General features: G+C 43.0%; 1 protein-coding gene and 1 long non-coding RNA gene across 2 annotated transcripts in view; one reads left to right on the top strand and one right to left on the bottom strand.

Annotated features, from left to right (window-relative positions):
- Window positions 1-6,366: 6,366 nt before the first annotated feature.
- On the bottom strand, window positions 6,367-9,109 carry LOC128112208 (uncharacterized). Its single transcript, XR_008218911.1, has 2 exons — window positions 8,932-9,109; window positions 6,367-7,054 (listed from the first exon to the last, which is right to left on the bottom strand). It is a non-coding gene; the product is annotated as an uncharacterized LOC128112208 (long non-coding RNA).
- The window catches only part of Adamts5 (ADAM metallopeptidase with thrombospondin type 1 motif 5), a 45,203-nt gene continuing 33,935 nt past the window's right edge, over window positions 9,110-20,377 (top strand). Inside the window, exon 1 of the mRNA XM_052741071.1 lies at window positions 9,110-10,793. Within this exon, the coding sequence (XP_052597031.1) occupies window positions 9,693-10,793 (1,101 nt within the window). The 5' untranslated portion in view covers window positions 9,110-9,692. The remainder of the gene's footprint in view (window positions 10,794-20,377) is intronic.

The following is a 20,377-nucleotide window of genomic DNA, read 5'->3' as shown; positions in this document are numbered from 1 at the left end:
TCACCCTCATAAAATGACAGCAGCATAAGTGCTATAATTGCCTCTCATTTGGAAAGGAGGAACCAAGAACATGAAGTTTCTAACTGGCTTCCATGGCATCACAGTGCCCAGCCAGGGATAAAAACGTGTCTCTTAACTGTTGTTGCTTTTGAAAGATGTGATTACCAAAAGAGAAAGTCAGCACAAAGAAAAATTTTTCAGTATGAGAAAAAAATAAGGGAGCTAATTACACTAGCCTAAATGAAGGTCATACCTTTATTAACCTTGCTGAGTCCCGGATTCTGGAATTTCTCTTTTGTCATCCTTTCTTTCTGTCTGCTTGCCTTTCTTCCTTCCTCCTTTTTTCTTTTCTTCCATATTCTCTTCTTCTTCTTCTTCTTCTTCTTCTTCTTCTTCTTCTTCTTCTTCTTCTTCTTCTTCTTCTTCTTCTTCTTTTCTCTCTCTCTCTCTCTCTCTCTCTCTCTCTCTCTCTCTCTCTCTCTCTCTCTTTTTTCTTTCACATTTCTGTGGGGATTTACCCAAAATAATTTTCATTTTGTATTTTGTGGCACTTGGAAAATAAGATGATATTGAGTAGAGTCTAAATACATGCTGCTTCTGTTTTGTTCTCTCTCTCTCTCCTTTTTCCTTGGCTCAAATATGTTTTACATTCCTCAGCTTCCTTTGCACACCCTTAGGGTGTGGCCCTATGCTTTTTCTACCATGTAGCCTATATTTTTGTCAATGGTCAGAAAAGTGCATTTTCTAGGAAATGACAAATAAGAGAGACAGTGCCCTTTCTACTTTCTTTTTATCTTCCAATTCTATGTCAGTCTTGGGAATAACACGTTAGGAATTGGGCAGAACCACAGGATGGAATAATATGGTTCCTTGATGACGGCGTAGGGTAGAAGCATGTCAGCTGCTAAAGCATACTGGACTGTAACATGAGCTATGAATGTTATGAAACCACTGAGCCACCAGAAGCTTCAGGGTCAAGCAGTTAAGTTCTCTATTTCCTTCCTTCTTATTTTGTGCATATTTGTATGTTTGAGGTAGTTATATGTGCATATCTGAATAGGTGTGTGAAGACTTTAGCGTGTGTGTGTGTGTGTGTGTGTGTGTGTGTGTGTGTGTGTGTGTGTGTGCGCATGCGCGCCAAAGATCCATTTCTTTCACTGAACGTGGATCTCGACAATTTAACTCAGGAAGCTTCAGGAATTGGCCTGTATCTGCCTTCCCACCACTGGGATTGCATACATAGAGCACTGTACCTGGAATTTTAAGTGGGTGCTAGGTATTCTGATTTAGGTACTCGTGCCCATGTGGCTAGGCCCAGTTCCCTAGGCTTTCCTTCTTCCTGTGTGCTCCCTAGATCTCCTGACCCCACAGAAAATGTGCATCCAGCTGAATTTAAAATGAGTGTTCCAAGGGGAGCTTCAGTGTGGGAAGCTCTTTTAGAATCAACTGCTCTGGCACGTGTAAGGGCATCTGAGTGGCCAAGGTTCATACCCTGAGCCCATATCCATGAGAAAAAGATGGGAAGTTTGAGGATGTAGATTGTATTTCCTGAGATAAGTCCAGTTTTTACTATTAGATAAAATGTGGTAAAGACTTGGAACAAGATATATCAATAAATGCCTAAATGCGTAAGTGTTAAAATAGTTAATGCAGGTTTTTCAGTGTTCATGCCTCCTCCTTCCCATTTATTCCCCTTTTAACTGGAGTCACACTGGCGAGGAACGAGAGGGTGGCTCATTTTCAGAGTGTGTATTCCAGTGAAGATGGGGAAGGAAGAGAGACAGGATGAGGATGCTATAGAGCAAAAGGTAGAGTAAGAAAGAGAGTGCTGGAGATTGAGAAGGTGTACAGAGGGAGGGAGTAAAGAAGGGATAAAGAAAGCAGAGGAAGCCGGGCGGTGGTGGCGCACGCCTTTAATCCCAGCACTCAGGAGGCAGAGGCAGGCGGATCTCTGTGAGTTCGAGGCCAGCCTGGACTACCAAGTGAGTTCCAGGAAAGGCGCAAAGCTACACAGAGAAACCCTGTCTCGAAAAACCAAAAAAAAAAAAAAAAAAAAAAAAAAAAAAAAAAAGAAAGCAGAGGAGGAATTGAGGGAAGGAGGCAAAGAGAAGGAAGGAGAAATAAAAAGTTAGAAAGAAAACAGAGAGAAGCCAACCAAAAGCCAACTGTGAGACTTCAAGTCCATTTTTAACCTACAGGAATTTTACTCTGTGTAGGATTGACTCAGCCTTAAGTGTCTACTATCAAAAGTCAAAAATAACAGAGTTCAGAAAAAAAAAAAAAAACAACACCTAATAGTCTCAAGACATTGTAAAACGGCCCTCTGGGAGCCAGGAGACACTCTGGTGGGTTCGTTTGTCTTTTAATCCTCTGGCATTTTTGAAAGTTATTTATGTATTCTCTGAAAATTTTTGTCAAGTTCAGCTGTGGTTCCACATGAGCTTTCTGTACCTCGCACTAGCCAGTTTCTTTCTGTTAGCATTTCCACATTCCTCGGGCTCAAAAGTACCATTCTCTAAAATAAAAGACATCTACTAAGGTTATAGTTAGCTGCACCAGTTATATATTTAATTGTGCATGTAAGGTAGAAGTGTGCCTGAGCTGAAGACAAAAATGGGAAGGAGATTATGGAACTAATTATAAAAAGTATAAAGTAACATACAACCCACTAATAGTAATTAGTTCTATGGACTCCCAAGTCAGAACTCTTTCAAGTATGATTTGACAGGAACCTGAACCATTTGGACCCAAACTAGCAAGGTCATCAAGGATCTAGTGAGCTTTGTGTGTAGATTTATGGGTATCCTTAGAGGATGCTTTTGAACTTGGTCAGTAGTATCAGCAGGGACAGCTCAACTACCTCTTCATTTTTGACTCATCTTCATCCTCAGGAGAATTTGATACCCCATCCATCTGAAGGGCTAGGGAACCTGGTTTCATTCCTAACACAGGCTGGCAAGGTTTTACACAGATGTAGAAAAGGTTCTGAGAAGAGAACAAGGCAATCAGTAAAGCAAGAGGTTGGTGATGTAGAAGAGCCATATGGAAAACCACTAACAAACGTTAACTCCCTAAGCTGCTAATCAGGCAGGAACTATTTCTGCTGATATTTTGTTCACATTTTCAAAGGTTAGAAGTAGCAAATCTGTTGGAATCCTGGGATGCTTCAGCTAATAATAAAATTAGGGAGTTTCCAACAGAGCCATGTATGGCCAGCTAGGAGTGGGGAAAGGGAAGAGTTGAAGATGAACCTTTGTCTTTTCTTGGACTTAGGTCAAATTTTTCATTTGGTAAGTAGGTGTACATTATCATTTCCTCCTTCCCAGTATGATTTGGGAGTTGGGAAGTCAAGATGTGGAGATAAATGGCATCCCTAAAGTAAAATACATTGAATGAAAGTTGCAGTGTCTTTCCCAGACCCTCATAGAGCAGTGTAGCCTGGAGGTGCCTCTGAGAAATGCATGCACTAGGGAGATATGTGGCTGTCCATTGACCATCCTAAGCAAGAAAGGCTGTACAGAATTTGCACTGACCACCTAAGCAATTTGTAGGGCCAGCAAATTGATTAGGCAGCTCCTTTTTCCCATTTCTTTACCATCTCTGGGTGAATAGCCAGTCGGTGATCATCAGCTTTGTTTGGACCGTCTTGAGCTTCTTCTTCAGTAGGAATAATCCCATCAATATCTACACTGCTACTCACTGGTGCTTGAAAGTACATCGTTGGGAATGAATTTGTGAAGGACAAAGAAAAGGGAAAGGAAAGAAACCTCAAAGGTTTCACATTACTCTGGGCTGGAAATTCCCTGTTCTCCATGTATTTCCAGTAAGACTTGATTTTTTTAGACAATTCTTGGAAAATAAAGGGAAAAAAGAGAATTTGGATAACTCATAAAAGCAAGTAATATGTGCATAATTGTGTGAGAAAATTAAAAACAACATTTTATAGTTGGTCAGCATAAAAAAAGTGACTTGCCTGTTTTCTTTACAGATAACACCTGTATGTCTTGAGTAATATGTGTGTTCATTTTTCATGCAAAGATTTTTATACAGTATAAAATTCCTGTGTACATAAAAATAAAAATCTAGCTTTTCTAAAAATGTATTGTTTTAATGTTAAGTAAAACAGACTTGAAAACACATGTGATCAATCACAAAAGAAAGATTGTCTGCCATGTATCTTATTCAGATAGCAGAGAAAATGAATTTGGGTTCTATCAGGCATGAAGTAAATTCTTTGCTGGAAAAAAAAAATCTCTCCAGACCAAGTCTCAAGAATATTGTCTTTGCAAATGAGAAAGAGTGGTTTATGGAATCTCTTTTATTTGTCTGAGCTTTGAGCAGGACCTTATATCAGTCATCAGTGCAGTCTAGAGGGGACTGTGGGTTGCAGTGAGTGCATCTGCACATCCGCGCATAGTAACATGTATTAAGTATGTTTGCTGCTTGTGAAATGCTAAGACTACACTAGTCACCAGATTCATGTCTGCATTGTGGAATATAAGAGAAGGCAAGGGTGGGATGTGAAGGAAGGGACATTATTCGGCAGCAGAGTCTCTAAAAACCCTCTACAGACTCTGGGTTTGTGTCAAAGCTAGAATAGCATGTATCCTCATTACCTTACTGCAATAATTTTGGTTTTGAACAGCAACTTCTAAGAGCTAGAATGTTGCCAATCGAAGAGAAGCAGGAGGAAGAGGCTCACCTGACATTATTTAAAAAGGGCCCATGCAGTAAGACATTTTCATTCCCAGCATCCATGCTCAATGCATCCGTGCTCAGTGCATCTGTGCTCAATGCATCTGTGCTCCCTGCACCAAGGGAGAGGGTTCCAAACGCAGCAAGGCCTGGGGTAGAAGTCTTGATGTGGGAAAGCAAAACAGAGTTGAGAGGCTGTGATTCTTCCATGTGGGAGGTAAAAAAACAGGTGTTTGGCTAGAGGGGAATATTTTACTGTTGGGTATTTCCTCACTCTTACCATTAAAACCATAGTTTGGGGTAGAGGTGAGGATTTGACACTTTAGCAAATGGAAATTTGAGAAAATTCTACTTACCCAGGCTCCAAAATCCTGTGGAGTGCAGCCGCGCTGGAAGCACAGAGTGTGGAACACCTGTAGGTATTGCTCTTTCTTCCCCTCCGTATTTGTATTTTCCAGGTTGGAGTCCAAGTACCTATTGATCTCCTTGGCTCCATCGTTGAGCCTGTGAATTCCTTGCAAACATCAATGGTGCCTTGTTCACCTTCACAAGTCCCCCAAGAGTCTCACAAAACCCTTTACACCTTGAGGTGTCTTTTCTTAAGCTGTGTAGGTTTTTAAGAGGTGTTGTGGATTGAACATAATTAAGAGTTAGGAGATTTCAGTTTTGGGAGACCCAGTCACCAGTAGGCTTTTTATCCACAGGCAAGTCATTTTAGCTTGTAGGCCTCAGCTTGTGACTAACTGGTGCTTAGTAGATGCCTTACATAATCCCCATGTAAATTTGAACTTGTAGTACGCTACAGTAGAAAAATCTTTCTTTGGGAAAATGTACAGTTTATATATCAGTGACTTGGGATCATCCATTCAATAATGTAACAAAAAAGTGATTCCCATCACTTATGCACCAAAATAGCTGTCCAGTCAGTAAAGTAATAAATGGCTTTATCTAAACACAGTGGACAGTATATTATGTCTTTCTATTGTACAATTAAAGACTGCTACTTTCACCTAGTCAAAATTTCTTCTGTGAATTAGCAATGGTTAATTTCTGTTATGTGACATCTCAGCTAATGCTGGTTCCCTGAGCTGTATCTTTGTTTCAAATAGTAGCAAATTAACTTTCTACAGTGTATAAGTACCTTCCACAGAAAATAAAAATATGCCCAATAAAAAAATTCCTTCAATAAGAAGTTATCCATTGTATTTCAAGCTCTATCTACCCCCTTTCACTGTGACAAGTACTTCCAATAAATATTTACTATTTGATGCTCACTTTTTGAAAGAGATCTACTCTTAACATACTCCCAAAGTTTTGGTTAATTTGTCTGCATTCTAATGTCATTCATTTATCAGAGCTGAAGGCACGACATTCAGATTCAGGCATCCTCTTAGAAGAGTGGTATTTTTGTGAGATGACTAAAGACTTCCATGAGGACAAAGTCAGTAGGAAATTCTTTTAGCCTAGCATCACCTGAAGTGACTGTCTTTTAAATGATCCTTTGAAACACAGATAACGAACCAGTTAAATGTTTCAAATAAAAGTCCTTTTGGAGACTGTGCTTGATGCCAAATACTAGACTTTTTTTTCTGAAAGTGGTATAAAAGAAGTAAAGTTTGTGTCTTAGTTATTTTTTAATTGTTATGACAAAACACCATGATCAGGACAAAATAAAAAAAATTAATTTAATTAAAAAAAACAATTCAATTGGGCTTACAATTTCAGAGGTTTACAGTCCATGATGGAAGGAACAGCTAAGAGCTCACATCTTGATTCCAAAGTTGGAAGCAGAACCCTTCGAAACTTCAGAACTTAACCCCAAGTGACACACCTCCTCTAACAAGGCTACACCTCCTGATCCTTCCCAAACAGTTCCAGCCACTGGAGACCAAACATGTGACTTTCTGGAGACATTCTCATTTTGACCTCTACTGCTTCCACAGGCACAGGCCATCTCCCCTGGAGAGACTGTGGTCATCATAAAACTGAAGGTTAGTGGGAAATGGAAAAGGTTTCTGGACCTCCATTCTTTACCTTTAATGCCTGCACATTGCATGGTAGTGATGACTATAAAAAAAAAAAAAAAAACCATAGCATTTGGGAAATGCAAATGCTTTCAGCAGCAGCCTCTGGCCTCCTTCTAGATCCTGATATATTTCAGGATCCATCAAGGCTGCTAGGTGTTCCTGGCATCTCCAAAATCCTCTGATTTCAGTGATGGTTAATACTGACAGGGTCTAACATCACCTGGAGACAATCTTCTGTACATGCTTGTAAAAAGTCTTGATAGATTCATTGGATGCCAAAGAATGTCTACCCTGAGTGTAGGCAGCACGCTTCCATGAGGTAGGATTCTGGACTGCAGACAAAGGAAAAACTGAGATGAGCTCCGGTATTTGTCTAATTCTGTCTCCTGACTGATGGCACGGTTTGACCAGCTGCCTCATGCTCTTGTTACCACCGTGCCTTCCCATCAGAATGGACTGTGTCCCCTCATTCTAGGAGCCAAAATAAATCCCTCCTCTCTGTAGGTGCTTCTTGTTAGTCACTTAGTCACAGCAGTGATTTCTGAGTGAGAACCAGATATCAGGACTGGGTTTCCTTGTGTACCAGAGGACTCCACAGGGTCATTAGCACACACAAGGGTGATGGACATCACCGCTTGATAGTTCTTTTGTTTTATTTTTAATAAATTTAAAAATTAGAGTGTAATTACATCATTTCCCCCTTCCCTTTTTTCTCTCCAACTCCTCCTAATGCATATCCCCACCCCCACCCCACCTTGTTCTCTCTCAAATTCATGCCCTCTTTAACCATTGTTTTGCCTTCCCTGGTCTTGGGCCTCAAAGTACCTTCCCTGAGAATGGATACTTTAGGGGAAGTGTGTAAGTATCCCATCTAGCCTCAGAAACAGTGAAATTAAAAGGGATGGAAATGTGTAAATTATATGGGGTGTATGCAGGGACTAACAGTGGACCTGCTACATATCAGCTTGGTGTGAGAAAGTCACTGGGTTTTCTTTTTGCCTTTTTGGAAATGATAATTAGAGGAAACAAAGAATGGAGAAACTGAGTAGCAGGGACCACGCCACCTGCCTACTAATGATCACCAACTTTCCTCCGCTAAAACAGTCTTTCACCCCAATAGGAGCTTTTGAAAACGGGCGGGGGAGGGGGGAGCTGGAGCGGAGTGGCTGACTTAGGAGAGGCATAGTAAGTAAACAAAGGAGTGTCTGCCATTTAATTACCTTTTCAGCAGTAAGTGGGGAAAGTGTGAGCACAAAATTTCAAAGTCTGAGAGGGGAATGCAGAAATTGCCTTCAACAGTTAACTCTTTCCCACCCTGACATTCCACAGCCCCCAAAGTTCCAGTGGCTGGAATAACTGACAGGTTGTGGGCACTGACCAACTATGCGCTGGAGCAAGCTGGGAGCACCGCCATTTATACACAAAGCCAAGGACTTCCCAGGCCGCAGTCGGCCCTGTCGGGGTCACCGCAGCGCAGCGCCGCTTGCCCAGAGACGCGCCAGGAAGCACCCGCGGCTACCCGGCTGGCTGCTCAGCTGGTGGCCGGGGAGAAGTTAGTCACCCATAGCCCGAAGTCAGCAAGTGTTGGAGCTTGCACAAACTAGATGAGAAGGTTGGAAATGAGCTACCGAGACCGGCTGGAGGGAGCCAGGGAAAAGAGAGCAGGACTTGGGAATGCACCGGCGGCTGGAAGTCCTAGCCAGCGGATGGAGTTGCCAGGTCTGCAAGGCCAGAGCGCACCAGCTCGCAAAAGGAGGCAAGAACTTCATACTCCCACAGCAAGGGGAAGGAGGCAGGGAAAGACTTTTAAAACAGCAAAACACCCCTTCAGGAGATGAGGTAAGCCGAGGTTAGCCAACCCCGATTGGTTGTGAAATATCACACGGACCCGGAGTTGCTTCGGCTTTAAATGAGGCCAAGGAAATTTCCTGTTTTCCTGCCCAAATACTTTTTTGTCCCTTCCTCTACCTAGCTTCCTCCTTTGTCTCTCCTTCCACCTTGCCAGGTCCTGGATCCCTTCCTCCTTCCCGGCCTCCCTTTCCTCGATCACCCTCCTCCCTCTCCCTGCGCCCTCCCCCATCGGATTAGGCGCGGACCGGGAAGGGTGGGAGTGGTGGGGGAAGCTCTCCCTTTAAGAGGCAGCGTGCAGTGACGAATTGTTGAAATTGCCATTGCAGGATGGCACGCCGCTATAAATTCATTGTCCCACCTCCTCGCATCTTCACAGTGCTGGAGCCGCTCTCTGCGCCCGCCGCAGCCGACTGGGGATGACCGCGGGCGGGAGGACGCGGTAGCGGAAGGGTCCCGGACGCGCTGCCTCGCTGGCTCGCCGCAGGCCGTCTCTTGCCTTTTGATTTTAAACATTTTAGGGCTTTTTTTTTTTTTTTTTTTTTCCGTCTCTTTTCCTCCTGCCTTCGGGTTCCAGCAGAGCCGAGGAAGCCCACGGAATAAGAAAGGAAGTGGGTTGGAGCTTGGAAGCTCCGCAGCCGGCGAGCCCTAGGCTTCGAGGGGGCGGGAGTCAACGCGCACCAGTTGCGGGCGGGGAGCGTGGTCACCCTCCTTACTCTCCTTTCTCATTTGTTTTGATGGTTTGTGCAACGATCTTGTCTGCATTGGGCTTCTCTCCTTTTTCTTATTTGGTAGCTCTCCACCGCCTGGCTTTTGCTTTTTGCTCCTCCTCCCCTCCCCCTTTTAATTTTTCTCTCTCCGTCTCTTGGAGCACAATTCCAAACATTTTCCAAACCAACAAAGAAAAAGTTCGCACGCTGGCACCGCGGCCAGGGCAGGCTGGCGGTCTGCTGCGGGTTCCCCTAGACACTTGACTCAACCTTGCAAGCCAAGTGTGTAGAGAGTGTGTGGGTAGGTGGGTGGGAGGGTGAGTCCCCCACCCCCGCCCCTGAAACTTCCATAGCAAATAGCAAACATCCAGCTAGACTCAATCGCGCAGCCCCTCCCGGCGGGCAGCGCACTATGCGGCTCGAGTGGGCGTCCCTGCTGCTGCTGCTGTGCGCGTCCTGCCTGTCCCTGACCGCTGACAGCCCCACCAGGGCACCTGCCCAGGATAAAACAAGGCAGCCTCGGGCTGCTGCAGTGGCCGCCCAGCCGGGCCAGCGGCAGGGGGAGGAGACGCAGGAGCTGGAGCATCCGAACCTCCTGGCCAAGCAGCGCAGGAGCAGCGGGCTGGTGCAGAATATAGACCAGCTCTACTCAGGCGGGGGCAAGGTGGGCTACCTTGTCTACTTGGGCGGCCGGAGGTTCCTGCTGGATCTGGAGAGGGATGACTCAGTGGGCACCGCTGGTGGCATCCTTACTGCAGGAGGCGGGCTGAGTGCATCATCTAGCCACCGGGGTCACTGCTTCTACCGGGGCACTGTGGATGGCAGCCCTAGATCACTAGCTGTCTTTGACCTCTGTGGGGGTCTGGACGGCTTCTTCGCGGTCAAGCACGCGCGCTACACTCTGAAGCCGCTCCTGCGTGGGTCCTGGGCAGAGGCAGAGGCCGGACGAGTGTACGGGGATGGGTCTTCGCGCGTCCTGCACATCTACACCCGCGAGGGCTTCAGCTTCGAAGCCCTGCCGCCACGCGCCAGCTGTGAGACTCCCGCGTCCCCGCCTAGGCCTCAAGAGCGCCCCTCGGTGCACGGTAGTTCCAGGCGACGCGCAGCTCTGGCCCCGCAGCTCCTAGACCAGTCAGCCTTCTCACCAGCTGGGGACGCAGGACCTCAGACCTGGTGGAGGCGGAGGCGCCGCTCCATCTCTAGGGCCCGCCAGGTGGAGCTCCTTTTGGTGGCTGACTCCTCCATGGCAAGGATGTATGGCCGGGGCCTGCAGCATTACCTGCTGACCCTAGCCTCCATCGCCAACCGGCTGTACAGTCACGCTAGCATCGAGAACCACATCCGCCTGGCCGTGGTGAAGGTGGTGGTGCTGGCTGACAAGGAGAAGAGTCTGGAGGTGAGCAAGAATGCCGCCACGACCCTCAAGAACTTTTGCAAGTGGCAGCACCAGCACAACCAGCTAGGCGATGACCACGAGGAGCACTATGATGCAGCCATCCTCTTCACCCGAGAGGTAAGTGTAGCGGGTGGGTGCCCCGTCTGGGATAGGAGGCAAGTGGAAGGGAAAGTCTTGCTGGTAGCTCCGCTTCTACCACAAACCACCTGCCTCTCACTCTAGATTTGCTTAACTGCATCCTGCAGGAAACTCAGCCTCCAGCTCCACTCGGGTGTTCCAATTAGCCTCTGCAGTAATTCCTGCTTTAGGTGAGGAGACTTGCTTGGGAGGTCAACATTCAACAATGCTAGATGCCATCCAGTCAGACAGAAGAGTATAGTGTATGAGCACGATTAAGTAGACATGCTCATGCTTGAGGAAGGTGAACAGTTAAATGGAAAGTGGGAAAAGTAAAATTGCCTTTGAAATCGTGTTTTCTACTTCCCAGTGAAGACAAAAATACTACTTTGTCCAACTTAGTGGGAAGGACTCGAAAGTTGGCAGCTGCTTTTATCTGATTGATGACCTCCCTTGTAAATGTCCTTATGCGAACCCTTCTGCCACACTAGCCCTTTCCAAAGGACTCCTTTCTAATGGGGCTTCCAAATGGGCTTCTGACGTGTCCACCTTGGAATCTGAGTTGCTGAGAAGGAAGGAATGAGGGAGGGCCAGGAGGATGCAGAAGTCCAATCAGCTGGGAGGACAACCCCTCAGGTCCTTGAACAAGGCTTTCTACTAGCGCATCACAAACACCACCCTCCAACCCAGCTGCCAAACAAGGGTCAAGTCCAGTTGGAAGGTTTGAGTTTTGGATGAATGTTTCTGAAGGTCTGGGCAGAGCTTCAGGATGTGGGGAATGAATGTTTTCCAAGGACTTCCCCACGTTAGGGAAGATGGTTACAGAGAAGGAAAGAGATGGGTCATTAGAAACCCAGACATTCTGGGAGGAACAGATCTGTTTACACAGTTACCAGACCACCAAGTTAGTGTGACACTTCAGACAAAAAGTAGGAGCTTGCTGGTAGTTGTGAGCCCCAGTGTTCAAATCCACAAAACTGTCTTGGTTGACAGTATCCCCCCCTCCCCATTACCCTTATCTTATCTCCTCCCATCCCTGTTGACTCCCTTCTTCCCAACTAGACCCCTTCTACTCTGTGTGTGTGTGTGTGTGTGTGTGTGTGTGTGTGTGTGTGTGTGTGTACACATGTGCTTTCTACAGATGACCACAGCTTCAGTATATGCGTGATTGCCATGGCCATCACATACCCAGAAGTCAGCACTTTACCCCTCACATGCCTGGCTGTCACAGTCCTATTCCCCACTCCCAGTGTCACTTGGACCTTGGAGTGTGTGATATACACCCCCCCCCCCATTCAAAATGAGCAGTCAGTTGTCCTTATTCCTAGCAATTTGATGGGTTGTAAGTCTCTGATTTAAGCCTGGTCCATTGCCAAAATAGAGTTCTCTGCCTAACTTGTGCCTCTCATATGCCTGGAAGGGACTGGTGTTTAAAAGTCATTCTAGGTGTATGAGATACATCCAGCATTGATGGAGCAACTACAAACTTGTTTTTACTGTGTAAAATACAAATTATAACAAAAGAGCAAGGATAGAAAGTTCAATGGCACGTTACAGAGGCTTCGGGGTACTGAATTTTTCTATTTTTACTAAGATACCCATGGCATGAAGGAAGAAGCATTAATAAATTCAGAAGAGAGAAAAACTTGCGGTTCATGGGGTGGACATAAATGTAGCCCACATGCAAACAAAGACACTAAAGGCAGCATTTAGGGAGAAGTAGGCATCACATCCTTGTGTACAACAGAAAAACTTTCATGTCATTAAGAGATATTCCGGAAGCCATCCTTTAATTCCTTTGCCTAATGTTAGTCTTTGAAATGGTAGAACATTTATTTCATAGGCTGCCCTGTGAAGTTCTGCTGTAAAACTATCCCTTTCTCACTTGGTTTCCAAGTCCCCTTTTTTTTAATAAGCAACTTTCCACGTCTGTGTTTCCTTGTGTTGCTATATCATGAGTGCCTGCCAAGAACGAGGCTTGGGAGAGTTTGTAGAAGGAGGTTCCCTAAAGAAAGAGGAAAAAATACTTTTGTAGGCAGACCACACCAAAAGGCATAGACTGCCAATCATCATAATAATTTTCTTTAAGTTTTAATACAAAAGAGTAGTCCATAATTCCAAAATTAGCTTTAAGACCCCTCACTCTTTGCCCCCTGGCACATACTTTTCCCAGTTATTTCCCAGCTAAAAGAAAACCAGCCGGTGATTCCAAATGGTGTGTATTGCTTTTTCTGTGTTGGTTTTGTACTTGGGTAATTGAAAATCAGTGTTTTCCACTCTGGAAAACACATCACTGTATTTTAACTAGACAAATGCATGATAGATATAAATTCGTTCTTTAAGTTGTTTTTAATTTAAAAGCTCTCAGTCGCATTCTATTTATGAGGAGGTCATGAGCCAGAGCATGTAAGCAGGCGTCAAAAAGGACCACCTTTGGGAATGAGTTCTTTCTCTCCACCATGAGGGTCTCAGGAATCAAACTCAGGTTCTCGGGCTCTGTGGCAAGTGTCTTTACCCACTTGAGCCAGCCATTTTGCCAGCGCTAACTTAACTTTACTAAGAATTGCAACAAGATTCTCCAAGCTGGTTTGCACATGGGAAATCCTTTAGTGGAGTTCTCTCTGGCCTCCTTGCCAAGCAGAAGCATACTTAAATAAAGCAAATGCCATTTGGCTTGTAGTTGATCTCTGACATATTCATCTAACTTCACGAGAATTGAATCTTTAAAAAGCACCGATAATATAAATATATTATTCTAATTTAAAGGAAGACTATTAGGTGGTTAGTGAAACTATTTTGATACCGGACAATGCTCATTTGAAAGTACTCAGCATGCAAAGTAAGTCTCTGCCTAATGTTTCAAAAAGTGGAAACCAAGAAGTCTAGAAGTGAGAAGACCAGGGCTCTGCTGTCCAGTGGAAGTCAGGTATTTCCAGGCTGGCCATATGAAAGAAATAACTTTCATAGCTATTTCTTTTCAATGAGAAATACCCGGAGTTGGCACCAGGATTCCATTTTTACAACTCTGTTTTGAATGTAAGATGTGTTGCTTAGCAGCCAGACGCTCAGCCATCAAATTCATGTTTTGATGGGCTCTAAGTTCTGTTCAAATTGTGTGTCCAGATGTCTTCTGCTAAACTGCTTGTTTTTCAGGCGTGAAGCAAATGTGTGAGGAAGTGCTTTTCACTCCTGTTTACTAGCCAGTAACACCTTGAACGCTGTGTCTAGCAGTCAGCAGAAGAGTGTTAATAATTCAACTATCAAGCTAACACATTTCACTGTCAGGGCCATGCACTGGTCTTTAGTTATGTTCTAATTATAGAAACAGCACCCATTATTTTTATGGCACAAAGCCACTTCCATTGTGAATGGCATTCCTGTTGGAATTCACCAAACATTAGAAATCCAGTCCTCAGGGGTTTGTTCTTTGCTTGCAGAGTCTTCTCCTCATTTAGACTCTCTCTCTCTCTCTCTCTCTCTCTCTCTCTCTCTCTCTCTCTCTCTCTCTTATTATACAATGCATTTTAAAGGCAATCTTGAGCTAATTTTCTAGACCATCCATCCCTCTTTAGAAACAATCATCTTCCTGATTAATGTCAAAATCAAAGATTCTTTCATATTCCTCTCCTCACATCTGACCAGCAACAATGAACTCTTTACTACTGCATAGACTAAAAACATGGGGTTGATGATGAACCAGCTAAGAGACTGCAATATAAGGTCCATTAATTTTCATTCATTGCTAAAGCATGCTTTAATAAGCTATTATACTCCACCTAGTCCTTCTTTTCCCATGCCTATCTTAGGATGGTTTACCTAGGACTCAGAAAATTTCCCTCTACTATTTGGTTCTTTCTTAGGTTGGGCAAGTAATGGACACCAGGAGACAAATACCTTGAGAGAGAGGGTTGTACTCTTTGTCATGACTTTGCTGACTGGACCACTTAATTCAGTCACATATAGGAGTTCAAAACCACTTTAAGCTTACAGTGACCATTGACAAGGAATTACAACTACAGCTCCATCCCAAAAGAGATTTCATAATCCAGAAATGAGGAGAGTGGTCACAGATTAAGCAACTCTAGCTTATCATTTATGAAAAAGGTATGAGAAATATTTTTGAAAAACTTGAGCTATAAAACAACAATATACAACAAGACAAAAGGTAGATTGTCTCATAGTGGGCTCTGTGCATGTGCACATCTGCTGTGGGGAGACACTCTGTTTGGGAAATGAAAGCAACAAGATGGAAAATGCCTGCTTGTCCTCAGCAGGCTCTTCAGAAGCAGAGAGAAAGAGATGCATGAATAAATCACTCTTATATCAGGAAAACCGATAGGCTCTCACCATGGATAAACAAAACTCTGTGACAGGGAAGAGAAGCAAAACACTGATTCTTCCTAGGTGGCTTTATCCAGATCTCGTTGCAAATATATAATTGCATTGTTTTCAATGGATGGACTGATTGGATTTGGATTCAGCTACCTGTTACTGAACATTTTTTAAGTACTATCTGTAGTGTGAATCATTTTATCCCTAAACAACTGAACAATCAGCCAACATCACATTGTTTTGTTTTGCAAGTAGAAACATACATTTGAAGAGAAACATAGATAATCTAAGGACATAGTCCTGTCAGTTCTTCTTCAAGCATGTGATTAACTTATCCAAATACTCTATCAACAATTATCATTATGGTCAGAGTTATATAGAGGTTTAAAAAGTCACCACTTCCTAAAAATCTGTTCCAGAAAATACAATATTGATACTGAGTAGGTATACCATGAGAACTTCTGGTAGATGTGGTTGTCAAATGTCACAGGCAGAGATGAGGTTTTAGAATTCAGTTTTGGATAAGGCAGTGCTAGCCAGACACATGTCCAGGAGGTAACATAGCAGACACACCACACTTCCATGTGCCATGCATAGCCAGAGGCAGTGTGGAGAGTTGGTGAAATGTACAGAGGTGCTATAAGAAGACAGGGAACAGGGTGATTGAATGATTATTAAGTAAAGAAAGAAATGACAACCAGATTACTGGAAAAAAAATCATATATTCATATATTGCGGGTATTAGTTTGCTAGTGCTGCAAAAACAAAATAACTAAGGAGAGATAAATCTAACAACAAAGAGAAATTCTTCTTCTGTTCTGGAGACTAGAAAGTTCAAGATTAAAGATCATCCTGGTACACCTTCTGATAAGGCATCTCTGGTTCATAGGAGTCCATCTTCTTCCTGTGTGTTTACCTTGTCATTCCTCTTTCTCTATGTGTGTCAGAGAGAGGAGGTGTGGCAGGGGAAGAGGATAGAAGGGATGGGAACAGAAAGAAAGGAGAGCAGAGGAAAGAGGTCCTGAAGAGCTCTGTATTATATGAGCTGAGTTCCATCCTTGTGAAGTTATAGGCCCTTTCTCCAAATACAATCACACTGGAATACTGGGAATTGGGCTAAGGAATTTAGGGATGATACATTCAGGTAATAGCAACGTGCTACAACATTTTTCACTGTGAACTAATTGCAGTGGATATCAACAAAAAGAACATTAGTGGAGGAGGTATATGAGGAGTGCTATAAAATGATCCCTGTGTCCTAATTGGCTGGCTGGCTCCTGTGGGCATAGTTGTGTTAGGTACTGAAAAGTATGGGTTGAGAAAGGTTTTTTAAAGATTACAAATGTGGGCATGTTAAGCTTTTCTATTAGATAGAATATTTCAGCTTATTGTTTGGGGGCCAAAACACAAATGAGTTGTGCAGGAAATAGTTGCCAGGATAGGGCATGAAGGAGGTCAAGCTATATTATGTAGAGTTTTAGATGCCAAGCTGTGACCAATATGGAGGAATAAATTGTAGATATAACCATCTTTTTAAATAAGAAACACAGAGCCAATTCAGAGATGAAAAACAAGAGGTCAGAGCAATAGCTAAGAGCTGAGATTAGAAACCTTACCCTTCACTGCTGCTGCTGTCCTACCTCTCCGCAAGAGACCTACTTCCTGTGTGTTTGTGCTTTTTATTGACTTTCTATTCTGCCTTCTCATTGGTTGTAAACCCAACCACATGACCTCCTCGTCACTGCCCATCTGTACAGATGGTCTTCTATGGTTGGTATTGAGATTAAAGGCGTGTGTCTCCATGTTGGCTGTATCCTTGAACAAACAGAGATCCGCCTAGCCCTGCCTCCCAAGAGCTGGGATTAAAGGCGTGCACCACCACCGCCCAGTTTCTGCTATGGCTTGCTATTAGCTCTGACCCTCAGGCAACTTTATGTATTAACATACAAATAAAACCACATTTCAGTACAAATAAAGTATCACCTTAATAAATGAATCTTATACGATCCATACTCTAAGAAGTTAACTGATAACAGTATATAGATATGGAAATTGCAGATGACAAAAGGATCAGTTGGAAATCTCAGGTGGTAATCCAGGTAGGAAGGGATAATGGAAAACATGAGAAATAAAGGTCAATTATCTTGACTTACATAGTTAGACGTCATTTATGAGTGTGTGAGAGAGAGGGGGAAGAAGAGGGAGACAGAAGAGAGAAGCTATTTCAGAAAATTTCTTATCTCTCACATCCATTTTCTTGTTTTCTCGAACATCTCCCACAGAACATTTTGTCCATTTTCTATGGAAATAATTGTTTAGCTTCATCAACACACCATGCATGAAGACCACCATGGCGGCTTTATATTTGTTATAGGAAAATGAAATTCATTTGATTAAGTGCAGGCTGTGATTGCAAAAGATAATGTTGATGTCAAGAATAGGATAGTTATTTAACAATAGCATGCTGTGGAGTGCAGGGAGTGCAATGTTTAGCTGTAATTAATATTCAGCTTCACTGTGCTGAAGCTAAAGACTCAGGCTAAAGACTTCTCTCTCCTGAGCTTTATTTTTTTCATCTATATTTCAGATGTTTTAAGTTAATACCAACACAGGTGTAGCTGGATAGAGTCCTTGCATGAATGATGAAGAGCCTTTGTCTCAAAGTTCATAAATTGTTTCCAAAATGTGTCTTACAAATAGATTTGGAATCTAAAAGCAATCCTCCTTACATTCACCATCTTTAACAGCCTGGTTCCTATCACCAAGGACTGGTCCAAGTACCTGTTCCCCTTAGTCTATACTTTGTTGTGTCTCTTCTTCCCTGTTTCCTGTCTCCTCACCTCAAATTTATTAGAATGATTGTCTGCTCTTAAAAATCTTTGTTCAGATTGTTCTTCCAGACTCCCTGTTAGTCCACTACAAATTCGTGGAAATCTAGTCTCAACAAATGCCATGTCAGGTCATTTCCAAGTCAGAGGTTACTTTCCTGAGTCCCACCTTGATAGGATGCCTTTCTTCTCAGAACATCATACCCAGTGCAAGTGTTTCCAATCCTGTGAAAACCTTTACTGATTGCTGCAAGGAGGGTCCATTCACCAGTTTGTATACTCACAACTATCTACTCATCACAGCATGTCAGTTTGCTTCCTCACAACACTTCTGTCTTGATCACTCACTAAGTTATCACATTTCTTAAGACCCAGTATTAGAACTTTTTCACTACAGTGGCAGAAATTAGCATAAGAGCTAAGTTATTGTAGGTACATAGTTATCATTATAGAAATGAATATGCTAGGGTCCTTTAGCCCCTAATCCCATTGAACTCTGTCACATTCGGAACCCCTTAGTTGTACAGATGCCTGCTTAGAGATGTATAATGCAGGTCACCTGACGATTGACTTAACATTTCAAAAATATAATCTCTGTTTAAATATAAAAATAAGATACTGTTATTGGAGATTGATGTATAGGTAGCTATAAAGGAAAATGATGCCTCAAGAATCAGATCTATGGTATGCAGTGATGGTAGATAACGGAAACTTGATTTGATCCATGCCTTCTATTTGCATATGTGGAACTGTTACACAGAACTCATTAATATGTACAGTCGGTACTTGTTAATCAGGGATAAAAATCCATAAGACAAACTATATGTACAAATATAAGTATATATGTGTGTGTATGATACTTCTGATTAAAATATAGGTCCTAGTGTTAATCCTTTCATCACTAGTCTCTTTTCAGTAAAATTGTGTGGAAATAAGAGTGGGCATCCCAAACATTATGATTTCTCACCCTTGCTTTGAACTCCACTGCTGGCCTTCCCAGGAGCTAATACTGTATAAAGTGTTCTTCTTCAACCTAAGTGGCTGCTATTGCTGCCCTTAGGAAGATATCTGCCCTTATCCGAATTTATTTTTCCTCAAAGTCCTTATCTCAACAAAATTTTTACTTCATGGGAAAACAATCTCTCAATCAAGACCAGAAATTCTCCCACCCACTCCTGTGACATTCTTGCTTGGATAGCAATGCCCCCTTGGTGCTGGGCTCCTTTCTCCATCCGGGACTAAGCATGGGTGCTTTCCAAGCTCCCCTCTGAGCACTGAAGCTCTAGGTGGCATGCTTTGCTGCCTCCCCATCCCCTTCTCCATCTCCACAAGTAGGTCTGAGGCACTAGTAGTATTTCTGAATGGCATGAAAAGTCACAAAGTCCCCATAGTCACAGTATCTGTGATAGTAACAGGGCTAATGGCTTCCTTGTGGAAAGTTTTTGGTCCTGAAGACTATCTCAGATATGTCTTGAAGTTAAATCCACTGTCTCTGTCCTGTAGCCTGGCCAAAACTGTACCATGGGACCACAGTTAACTCCCCTCAAACTTTCAGAACATTTATATTTTGCTCAGTCTTTCTTCCACTGTATCATTCAATACTCAATGGTAATAGGGTATTGATTCTACACGGATAACTACTGCCAGAAAAGCAAATACATTATTTGCCTTCTAATGGGTGCTGAGTAAGCAGCAAAGCACTTGCCAGCATGTTTAACTCACTTACCTCTTTAAGAGATGCTGAACTGCCTTCTGTAGTGTCTCCTACCCCCAGTTCTAGAACACATCTCAATGTATATGCTATAATGTGTATACATTAATATGTGATCACCACAGTACTATCTCTACCCCTCCTCTGAATTTTAAAAACCCTATAAAATTGAAGGCTAACTAACATATAAATTCTGTTGTAAAGGGTCACCAGAAAACAAAAAAAAATATGGATGCAATATGCTATATTAATAATTTGACATAGAGTCTTTCACACCTTAAGAAGAACAATGCCTTGCAGTGTTCATATTTTCTTTGTACATCTTGAGGGTGAAACTGTAACTGCACTAAAAGTGTTTAAAATTGCATGAGAGACATGGAAAGTTTTCCAGTTTATAATTACAGCTGTACAAGTATAATGGTGTGGCTCTATAGTCAAGGGGCTTAATCAGTATGGTTAAAAAATAACAAGTGCTTCTGTTCATAATTTAGTCACATGCACAGTTTCCATGGCAAAAGGCCAAATGCATTTAATGCAATTCAGAGAAAACAAGGAGGGTTGATGGCCTCTAATGAGCAATTGATTAGCAGTAAACAGAGATAATAAGATTCCGCTTTCCACTCCACTGGGAACAGGAAGGCCATTTCCTTTTACACTGACTCCAAGCTGCTCAGTGACACGAGGGGTGGAAGTCAGTTCCTGGATTTTACTAT

Source organism: Peromyscus californicus, unplaced genomic scaffold (genome assembly GCF_007827085.1).
Source record: "Peromyscus californicus insignis strain IS unplaced genomic scaffold, ASM782708v3 Scaffold_16__1_contigs__length_79575227, whole genome shotgun sequence".
In the NCBI taxonomy this organism is placed as follows: domain Eukaryota; kingdom Metazoa; phylum Chordata; class Mammalia; order Rodentia; family Cricetidae; genus Peromyscus; species Peromyscus californicus.
Note: the sequence above shows the minus strand (reverse complement) of the source record. Positions and strands in the feature narration are given on the sequence as shown.